At 37.6% G+C, this 11,443-nt stretch overlaps 2 protein-coding genes across 2 annotated transcripts; both read right to left on the reverse strand.

Moving 5' to 3' along the window:
• Window positions 1-1,369: 1,369 nt before the first annotated feature.
• LOC107269765 lies at window positions 1,370-8,394 on the reverse strand. The gene is made up of 11 exons (XM_025087250.1): window positions 7,968-8,394; window positions 6,764-7,133; window positions 6,131-6,702; window positions 5,796-6,047; window positions 5,512-5,733; window positions 3,341-3,580; window positions 2,898-3,267; window positions 2,469-2,803; window positions 2,138-2,374; window positions 1,809-2,060; window positions 1,370-1,726 (listed from the first exon to the last, which is right to left on the reverse strand). Exons 1-11 carry the CDS (start codon window positions 8,152-8,154, stop codon window positions 1,563-1,565), a joined length of 3,201 nt encoding a protein of 1,066 aa, XP_024943018.1. The 5' UTR covers window positions 8,155-8,394; the 3' UTR covers window positions 1,370-1,562.
• A 491-nt stretch (window positions 8,395-8,885) lies between these two features.
• LOC107269819 (cytochrome P450 6k1) lies at window positions 8,886-10,891 on the reverse strand. The gene is made up of 5 exons (XM_015744086.2): window positions 10,623-10,891; window positions 10,155-10,524; window positions 9,508-10,097; window positions 9,193-9,444; window positions 8,886-9,126 (listed from the first exon to the last, which is right to left on the reverse strand). The coding sequence occupies exons 1-5, from the start codon at window positions 10,807-10,809 to the stop codon at window positions 8,963-8,965; spliced, it is 1,563 nt and encodes a 520-aa protein (XP_015599572.1). The 5' UTR covers window positions 10,810-10,891; the 3' UTR covers window positions 8,886-8,962.
• Between the last annotated feature and the right edge of the window lie 552 nt (window positions 10,892-11,443).

The following is an 11,443-nucleotide window of genomic DNA, read 5'->3' on the forward strand; positions in this document are numbered from 1 at the left end:
GAAATACTCCACTGACATTTCCAAAAGGAAACGTGGGTCTTTCATACGGAATGCCTCTCCTATCAAAATACTTGAAAATCACCAACTTGACGTACAAGTAAATTGCGCCAATCGCCCCAGCTAGCAGGTAGAACTTCAAGTCCCAAATGTCGGATAAGACCGACATGATCGGTTTGAAAATATTTAACACGTTCACAAAATCTTATATTTCACTTTTGCAGAACCTTCGTAGTATACGGATCGGATACGGATGTCTTTTACGAGGAAACTATCTATTCAAGCATTTTAAACTTTATGAGTCTCTCACATCGGTCTTTCTTCTTTCAAATAGATCACGTATCACAGCTACATGCGCGCACGATCCATCTGGGTGACTGAGTATTAAGATAGTTACATAAAATAAATGGAGGCCGTGTTTTGATAGTGATAATTTCCCACATCTAAAGTTATTTCGAGAAAGGGGAAAGTTCATCCCCACTTTAAGATCAAGTGACTCGGCAAGGTCGCAAGCTAAGTAGAAGTAATCGCCCGTACAGGCAACGACCGATTGAGACTCTTTACTCGAAGCAACTCGTTTGCAAGGCCACCTGTGTTTCGAACCACCATGCATGCGAAAAAGTAATTGATACAATCATTATAGGAATTGAGTATTCCGAATGAATTGCCATAAAAGGTAACCGAGATTAGGGCGTTCTGAGGCGAAGAGCGAGATAATTTTATTTATTTTTGCTCCTTTAAGTAAAGGACGTATAGCTACATGCGCGCACGATTGGTCAGGATGACTGGGCATTAAGATAATCATATAACACAAATGGGGACCTGTTGTTTCGTAGTGGTACTTTCACACATCTAAAGTTATTTCGAGAGAATGAAACGTTTATCCCCACTTAAAATCGAATGACTCGACGAAATCTCAAGATTGAGATTCTTTACCTCGAAGCAACTCGTTTGCAAGGCAACCTGTGTTTCGAATCAGTATACATATATGAGAAAAAATCATTGATACATTCAATATAGAAATTGAGTACTCCGAATAGATTGCCGTAAAAAACAATCAGATTGATGTACAAGATTTCATTTTATTTCAATTCCGTCTACTTGACATTATTCACTGACTGGTACTGGACGTCAACTCGCATGTAGTGACCAGTCATGCTTAATCGACATCGAGTTTCGTCGTCGTCGTCTTCGCACGTCCATTTCTTTTTTTACGTGACGGAATTCACCGATAGACGAGACAATTAAACATATTTTGTCAAGCTACCGTTCACACCGAATTTTCAGAATATCGTATTTTGGCGGTTCGTGTCTGAAGTCAGTACTGTAAAATGTTTAATAAGGACCTGCCAAGTATTGCTCGATAAGGATTCTCATAATGTTTTATTAATTATCAAATGACTTATAAATGATAATTAAATTTAGAAAGTAGTAGCAACACAAAAGAGTAGCGCAGTCGTTGTAGGAAATTTTGAAAATACAATTAAAATTATGAACTAGTACTAAACTAAAATATACAGATATGCAGTAGCTTATGTACAATAAGGCGGGCTTATCTCTCATTCTTATCGCGGATCGAATCGCAAATAGACTCCATCTTGCGGAGTCATCACCAAATTTCTACGACAATGTACAACAGGAATTGTTGTTTTTGCACAGGGTGACAATCGGAAGCGGGACAATAGGGAAATTATGGCCATCTTCGACTGTATAAGTCCAAATCTCTTTCCTGAAAGATGACGCACAGTCATTAATATTATCAACAGAAAGGAGACTGTTGCTTCAAAATTGCAAAGTCTTCAGCCCCTTACCAATGCACACTCTGGGTCCTTCTCCGAAAGGCAAGTAGGCGAACGGATGAATTTTTTTGGCATTTTCCTTACTAAAACGATCAGGATCGAACTTTTCTGGATCAGGGTATAATTCCGGATTCTGATGAAGACCCTGAACTGGAATAACTATATTCAATCCTTTCGGAATTATCTGCCTTGTCGTGGGCACCATGAAATCCTCGTTGCATTGTCGATTGAGTACAGGAACCGTCGGATATTTCCTCAAAGTTTCTATGAAAGCAATAATAAGCCATAGAAATATATAACAAAACTTTCATTAACTATTATCATTAATATCAAGAACGAACCATCAAGTACTTGACTCAGGTACGTCATATCGGTCAAAGACTCGTATGTGAGGCCACCGTATTTTTCTATCGTAGTCTCAATTTCTTGTCTAACTTTCTCTTGAATTTCTGGATTAAGTGCTAATTCATAAAGACAGTATGTAACAGTGGAAGATGATGTTTCGAATCCAGCTATGAAAAATACAAAGGCCTGTGCTGCCGCTTCGAGTAAACCGAGTTTTCGCGTGTCGACCTCTCCTAGAGAAATAATGAAAATTCGAAATGATTAAGCAAAAAGATATGACAGTGGATGACTATAAAATTCATATCAATAAATACAAGATTCAATTACCATTTGACTTATCAGTCTTTACGTTATCAGATTCAACGTAACCTTTGTCCATCAACTGTATCAGTAAATTCAGCATGTCGCTTCGTTCTATATTATTGTCTTTTCGGTACTGGACCATTTCTGTGAACGTCTTGATGAAGAATTCATTGACATCCGACTGCGAAAGCCTAATTCCCAACCGATCAACAAGACGCGGAGTGAATATGAACAGGAACGTTCGGATTGTCTGTCCGGTGAAAATTTTTTTGCCATATTTTCGAAAATCACTGTTTGGATCTTTTAAGCATCTGCTATCCAAACCAAAAGCTATGCTCGCGATGACGTCAGTGGAATATCTAAAAAACAAATGTCATTTCATATAAGGATTAATTGACATATTGAACGGCATTTAGCTACCTGTTAATTATTATTTAAATGAAATTATCTAACCTTCCTAGCAAATCTTTTATCTCAAAGTCACTATCCGTCTTCATGCTTTCATTAATGTGTTCTGCGAGCAATTGGCTGCACTCGCTGACCACAGGAAACATTTGTTTGATTTTTCCAGATGTAAAAGTTGGCGACAATTTGGCGCGCAGCCTCTTCCATTTCTCACCACCGAGGACGAACAAGTGACCGGAAAGCGGATCGGCTTTCTCATTGAAATATAATCCGCGATCATGAAACTTAGCAAAATCCTTATTGAGCACGAGACGAATGATCTCAGGATCATTAATAACCAAGTTCGGTACATTCAACATGAAAATACCATGATAAGGATATTTATTGAACTTTTTGTAAGAATTAGCAAATAATTCACCTAAAACAAAGTAATAGTTTTAATAATTTTAAAATTACGTCAATAACTCCGACTCGGTGATTATCGTATTTACCGAATGTTGTACGTCGAACAAAAAGTATGTGAGCACTGCCGAAGGGAACGATCGGTTTTTCGTATGGAATTCCTCTTGCTTCGAAATAATTATAAACCACTTTTTTCATATACAAGTAAATCGAAATAATCAATGTCCCCAATAGAAGAAACTTCGTGTCAAACAAAATCGACCAGATCCACGACATGATTGATCGATTATTAAAAAAAATTAAACTCAAATAATATAAATAAAATTTTTCTCAGAACCAATTATCAATGTCTTCGATAAGCCTTAAATTCTTTGTCTTATTCTGCCTTCCCGTAAATCATCTTTGTTCCTCGTTGAACGAGTCTCTTAAAAATTAATACTTTATCCTCCTTCAGGCTCCGGACCGATTGCTTCAATTTTTATATTTAAAATTCTATTTCCCTCTTATTATGTAGCACACTGTCTGTAAGGCACAGCTGTCGACGCTTTAATTCGCGAGTGACAAATGCTTCATGATAAATTATAGATAGTCGCCTCGACTAAGTGACTGAAAAAAAACCTTTGCTAATTAGATAGCAGAACAATAACATTCCAATCATGATACCGTTAATACGTACCAATCTAACACAGGAATACATATATGGAATACACGTCTGAGTACTAATAGCTCGCTCACACATTTATATTGATTACACAAGATAACTCAACACTGCTATAACATTGACGCGATAAATAATCAGTGATTATTGTATTTTATTCGTGATGTAAAAGAAAATGCTCCTTATGAGATTTTATTGTTAAAAAATTCGTTTTAATTAATGCTCGAAAGATTTCGCGAAGAGACCTCGAGGTACTACGAGCCACGTGTGGATCATGGCAGTTCAAAAGTTTCACTGCGCTCGTCACGAGATGTCTCACTTTATATTATCCTATATTATCTGGGCGTCCTTGAATCTTGTTTTTTCGGACACTCAGATAGCCATTCCGAACCTGCGATCTGACTATTGTGAATCTCGTAACACCACGGTATAGTTACGTTGGCTTTGAGAACGCTTACCAGTGAAGCATCTATAGCCGAAGGTGCGACTAGCAAAAAGTGAAGGATAAAAATCATAAATGTCAAAACTATATGGGTGTATTCTTTTACGCGGTGGATCTCGTACTGTAACCAATGATTGGAATAAGATTGGATATGGGATAAAATATATTCTACATATAACAAATGAAAACCGTCACCAACTAAATAATTGAAAATCTAGGAATTTCTAACATCTACTACGGTTTAACAAACTTAAGAGTTCCTCCACCAAGTATAATAATTATAATTGCTCGACGTCTGATGATGATGAAAGAATATTTGAAATAGGACAAATATAGAGCCGAAGTGAAATAATAAAATGAAAACAATTTATTATAGACGCAAGCGAACAAACTACTAAACAAGTACTCTAGTCGACTAGCAAGCGGAAAAGTAACACGAATACTGGTCAACTACTTTGGTTGGCAGATCGGTGGAAAATGATAGTGAATTTTGGGGAATTTTTTGGATGTTAATTAACGGGGGTGGATTTTTGGGGTGGGATTGAGGATTTTCACTATTGGTTCGGCTAGAGAAATTTTTACGAAAAGAGTATGTGGAGGTTAAAGAAATCAGCTGATCGGTGCTGGAAATTTCGGTGGGGAGCTTCGCACGGGGGTGAAGGAGTTACTGGGTCAGAATTGGACAAGGATAATTTCTTCAAGGACGAGTAAGGAGTCTAGTGGGGTTTTTGAGGAAAAATCGTACAATCAGGACTGCCCGCTTTCGGTGCACGTATGTCACTTGAGTGAAATCGCTAACGGTCAGGGCTATTGCCTAAGTATAATTTATACATGCATCCTCTTGAAAGATTCGTCTCACTTTACCTGAACCTGGGACCCATACAAGAAGATGGCCGATTCCAAGGGTCGCTGTGTCATAGAAACCAGACCCCAGTGATTGGCCTTTTGATATTTAGTTTTCGACCGCGGATATGGAACCTGATTACGCGGACGTAGTATTGAATACGCAAGCCGTTACTTACGTAAATCAAATAGAATCATAACACCACAACGTCACGTGGTTTGTGAAAATATTAAAATATAATTTTTAGAAAAATATCCATGTCCCAAGAAAATGAATCGTGTTTGAGCTGAGGATCAATCCAGCGTAAAATCTTATTTCACAAGACAACCGTTCTCTTTTATCCAACCGTTACTTTCATCCACGTTTAACGGACTGTCCAGAGATTCAACAATAATCTCAACTCCTTTCTCGGGCAAGAGTAAAATGTTTCCAATGTCAAATTTCAATTTCTTCGGAGTAGTCGGTGCAGCAAGACAACGAAATTTCGAGAGAACGCTAACGAGAGCAACTTTTGTCTGCAGAAGTCCGAATCTCATACCTAGAAAAAAATTGAAAAAATCGACGGAGCAAAGTTTCTAAAATAAATATATTATTCCTTACCTATGCAAACTCTGGGACCTTCGCCGAATGGTAAGTAAACGCAAGGATGTCTAGCAGACACGTTTTCCTTGCTGAATCTCTCAGGATCAAACTTTTCGGGTTCCGGATAATAATCAGGATCGTGATGCAGCCCCAAAACCGAAATTACAATGTGAATGTCTTTCTTTACGCGTAAGTTAATATCTGGTAGACTAAAGTCCTTCGTACAAACTCTATTGAGTACAGGGACCGATGGATATTTTCTTAAAGTTTCTGTGGGAGTAACAAATAATCGAATATGATTAAATTGTACGAATCCTTCTGTAAAGTCACAATAAAATTTGCTCTTCACTAACCAGAGACCACCTTGTCGAGATACTTCATTTCGTTTATACCGTCATACGTGAGTCCACCGTGTTTTCGCAAAACAGTTTGAATTTCCTCTCTCAGCTTATCCTGTATATCCGGATTGCATACCAGTTCGTATAAACAATGCGTTGCTGTCGAAGATGAAGTTTCAAAGCCAGCCAAAAAAAATATGTAAGCTTGTGCCGCACCTTCCAACAGCGTCATCTTAGCTTCTCTAACGTTTCCTGAATCCGGTGAGGATTTCGTATCGTCGTTTTGAATGTAACCATGCTCCATGAGTTGCATCAACAAATTGAAAAAGTCTTTTCTGCCAAGATTATTCTCCCTTCTGTATTCGAGTGTCCTCTTGAACAGATTTATGTAGTATTCGGAAACAGCAGGTGGGGTATCAGGAATTGATAACCAGTCCATTATACCGGGTGCAAATAAAATCATCGCATTTTTAAACGGCTGCGGAGCAAAGGCTTTGCGGCCCCAAAATCGAAATTCGTTATTTGGATCACGAATGCTATTGCTGTCTATTCCAAAAGCGGTAGACGCTATAACGTCTGTGCTATATCTAATGAATAAAAATTTCATGATTATCCAAAAAAGAAAAAAAAATTATATAATCTAATCACCTTGCCATCAAATCATGAATCTCAATCAGTCCTCCGTCTTTTGCATTATCATTGAGATAAGCTCCCAACTCTGTTCCAATCTTGCTCAGGATCAAAAATATTTCTCTCATTTTCTTCGACGTGAAAGTAGGCGTCAATTTTTTACGTAGGTTTTGCCATCTCGATCCAGCCAACATCACGAGATTAGCCGAGAGAGGATCGACCTTTTCGTTGCAGAATAATCCGCGATCGTGAAAATGCGAAAATTCCTTAGCTAGTACAATGCGAATGAGATCGGGATCGGTGATCACTAGATTTGGCTTGTAAATCATATACATGCCGAATACGCGATTCTGCTTTAATTTTGCGTATGCGTTGCCAAACAATTCTCCTGTAATCAATGGTAAAGAGTGTAGAACTGTACGCGGTCAACTCATCTATAACTGGTACAGCTGGGTCCCAGTCATCGATTGATCATACGATATAACAATCGGGAACTGGACTATTTTTGTTTCTTTTCTTAATTGTGGTACTATAAGAACTATGAATATTGATGGTTTAGGTAAATAATATGCTTATACTTGTTAAAAAATAATGTTAAAAATCATCTTGCTCAAATAGCAGTTTAAACGCCCCGTTTAGTCACGTCAAAAAATAGCTGTAATATATCATATACGGATAATGTATAATGTCCTTGACCATGGTCATTATCAACGAACGTGCGTAGGTTGCCAATGGTTACCAATAACACGTCTAATGTGGTGTGATAGGTTGGGTGCGTTCCGAAATGTACTGACAGTACTGCCAGTACTGTGACCAATGCTGTGTCTTTATTCATCTATGCGCATCTAAGAGAGATGTATTACTTTTGATGTAAGAGATGTAATTACTTTTACAGTACTGTCAGTGCATTTCGGAACGCACCCGTTATATTATGAAAAGGTAAGCAATCGTCAGCTCGAATACGAGCATTCTTAATTGGCTATTAGGCTGTAAAATAAACTTGATATAAGAAGATGAGGCTGTGACGTCACGAACAATGACAAAGTGTTTTCGCTCCCGCACTTTATAGGAATATTTTAGAAAATTTTAACATCGATTTTCCTAATATTTATGTGACAAATGATCTAATCATTCTATGATCATATTCTAGCAAAGTAGTTTGACAGTTTTTTAATTCCCGTCACAGTTCAGTTTCCCCATTGAATAAACATTATGTACTCACCAATGCACGTCTTCCCCATAACCGCATCGTGCAAAGTACCAAACGGTACGCTGGGTTCTATTTGGGCGATACCGAGTCTCGTCCAATATGTGTAAACATAATATTTCAAATAAACATAAAATGTAATGATCAAACCTATGAGAATACCCAGTATTTTAAAGGTAATTTCATATTCAACGAATGCCATGATAAAAACCCTCTTTCTGCAGTGGAAATGAAACCGCAATTTGGCAACTGGTTATATTTTTAATAAATTATTGACTTAGAAGAGATACAAGGAAGGATCAGCTCCAGTCAGATATATTTTTATAACGTAACAGATAAACTGTACGACCCACAGAGCACTGACTGGAGACACGGCGCTCCGGTGCTGTAGACCAATTAATGGAACTAAACGTTCAAGTAGTATGGTTAAGCTCGAGTTGAGTCGTTGAGTGCAGAGGAAAAAATAAATAAAAATTGCACCAAAAGATTGATGATTAGTAATTGAAAATTCCCTTTCTGAATTTTAAATTCCATGAATACAATAATATTTATTATTTTTCACTTATTGCTTAAACAATAGTAACTCTCTTGACTAGCGCGTTTTTATCTGTGGGAACGCTGCAAATTCAGACTTATTTCGTCATGTGTCCCCCGTCAACATGTAGCATGGACTACGAGAAAGAGATAGCGACTGCTGGCGGCTAAGCTCTGTCTCTTTCTAATCAGCAGCCGTAGTACGAGAGTATAGAGGGCGTAGCCAATGAGAGCATTAGAAAAGAAAAGCTACTGGCCGTCACCTCAGTCCCTCTTTGTCTATTCGAGCGGCATTTTTAAAGGAGTTCGAAGCAGGGATCGCGTATGGACGATAAGAAATTCAGTAGAAACATTTTCCACAGAGTAAAAAAATAAAATTATCTTACTATAAACCGAAAATAATCTGTGACGTCATAATATTATATTTAATCGATTTCTAAATATGTAAAAGAATTTTGAAAATAAACCGACATATGTTATCGTGGTTCGATAACGAGATGTATGCCACCTTTTGCTTGCAGTATGAAATTTCCTGGGTCCATAATAAGTTTTTCAGGCGTCTTTGGACCAGGCTTACAACGATATCTCGTTAAAACACTTATCAGTGCCACTTTCACTTGAGCATATCCAAATCTCATACCTATGTGTCAAAATAATTAATTTATTTTATTCTAGTGTATTATGCAAAGCATCCCTTATATCTTACCTATACATATTCTTGGTCCTTCGCCAAAGGGTAGATAGGTGTAAGCATGGCGAGCGGCGATATTCTCTTCGTTGAACCGTTCAGGATCAAATTTGTCAGGATCAGGATATATGGAAGGATCCCTTTGAATCCCTAAAACGGGAATCATCACATCCAATCCTTTTGGAATAACCACATTGGTGCCTGGGAGTTCTATGTCCTTGGTACAAATTCGATTGAGTATGGGGACGGTTGGATACTTCCGGAGGGTCTCTGAAGGTGAAACGAGGAACATAATTTTTAATATAATTTATCCTGAATATATAAAATATTTACCTGACACAACTTTATGTAGGTAAGTCATCTCGGCCAAACTCTCATAAGTGAGTCCACCGCATTTTTGTAATCCTGCGTCTATGTCCTGTCTCACCTTCTCTTGGATGTCGCGATGCAGAGCAAGCTCATAAAGACAATAGGCCACGGTTGAAGACGAAGTTTCAAATCCAGCTACGAAGAAGACGAAGGCCTGCGCGGCAGCTTCCAATATGTTGATTCTGCCATCCTTGGATTCGGTGATAGGTACAGGTTTCGCATCGTTGTCGTCCTTATTATTTTTATCCTCGTCTACGTAACCCTTGTGCATCAGCTGCATAATCAAATCCATAAAGTCATTCCTGACAATGTTATTCGTTTCACGGTATTCCACAGTCTCCTTGAAGATGCGCGTGAAGAAATTGTTCACTCCTTTATCCGTAAATGGTATGGAAAAGAAATCCAAAATATTTGGGGCGAAAACAACGATGGCATTGAAAATCGGCCTCGATTCGAATATTTTACGACCCCATTTTCGAAATTCACTTTCTGGATTTTCAATACTATTGCAGCTTATGCCAAATGCTGTGGACATTATGTTATCCGTAGAGAATCTATAAATAGCACAGAAAATAATTAATTCGAAAATTTTCTTTTCCTTCTTTCTTTACCTGGCAATAATGTCCTTTATCTCAACCTCTTCCCGATTTCGAGCATGTTTCACCAAATAGAGTCCCAGATGATCACCGCAATCCTTTATGGTACTGAACATGCGCTTCAGTTTGCCGGAAGTGAAAGTCGGCGTCAGCTTGCCACGCAGATTTTTCCATTTTATTCCAGATAAGAAAAACAAATGTCCAGACAGAGGATCGATCTCCTCGTTGCAATACAATCCGCGATCATGAAAGTGCGCAAACTCCTTAGTAAGAACAAATCGAATCAAATCGGGATCATTCACCACTAATCTAGGCTTGTGAAAGGTGTAAGTTCCGAAAAAGGGACTTTTCTTATGCTGACTGTATGCATTCGCGATGAGTTCACCTAAAATCGTTTATGGAACCCTTCGTGAGTAATATTCATAATTTTTCCTAATTAGGCGTCATTATATACACATATTTGATTGTGGAAAATTTCTTTACCCGCTGACAATTTTCCGAGGACAACCGGTGACAAATTTCCGCAAGGGAATGACGGTTCCACTTGAATTACTCCTTTTTTTCGCCAATATTCGAAAATAACATATTTGAAATAAAGGTACACGCAACTCGCCAGCAGAATCACTATACCGAGCAATTGAGAAATTACTAATCCGGATATTAAAGACATTTATGGATATTTTTTTGCAAATGGAAAAAAAAGAAGTCTCGTCGGGTGTTTCCAAATACGAAGGACAACTGGTAGAAAATACTGACTTTTCATCCTGTTATATACTGAGATTTTAAAAAAAAAGATCCATCATTTAATTTGATGTTATAGAGTAATTATAAGGTAATTTTCTATTTGATTGTCATGATGAAAAGACACTTTTAGTTGATGGTTTTGCATGTCGGGATTGTTTACTTTAGGCGGCTCAATGTCTTAGATGAATTCAAGAATAAAGATTTGCTTTTAGAAAATATCTTTTCATTATTCCTGCAAGTATACAAAATTTGAAAGTCACTATGGATTTTATTAATTGTCATTTACGCAGAATTATTGCGTGTCGACGGACTACATAATAATGCTGCAAAAAAATGTCGATGCAAATCTGAAATTAGATATTGTGAAATATATGAATAAAAATTAATTGGCACACGAAACTCATCGGTAATGTAATGCTTTACCATAAGCAAGTAACTGTTTTGATCTCTATATTACCCACAGTCCATATTAAAGAAAATTAATTTCGTGTGTCATCTGTTATCGCTATGTTGGTACTAGCCGAACCGAATAGTTTTCGTACTTTCCCATCTCATACTCA

The sequence above is a fragment of the Cephus cinctus genome, unplaced genomic scaffold, assembly GCF_000341935.2.
Source record: "Cephus cinctus unplaced genomic scaffold, Ccin1 Ccin1_scaffold0690, whole genome shotgun sequence".
Taxonomy (NCBI): Eukaryota; Metazoa; Arthropoda; class Insecta; order Hymenoptera; family Cephidae; genus Cephus; species Cephus cinctus.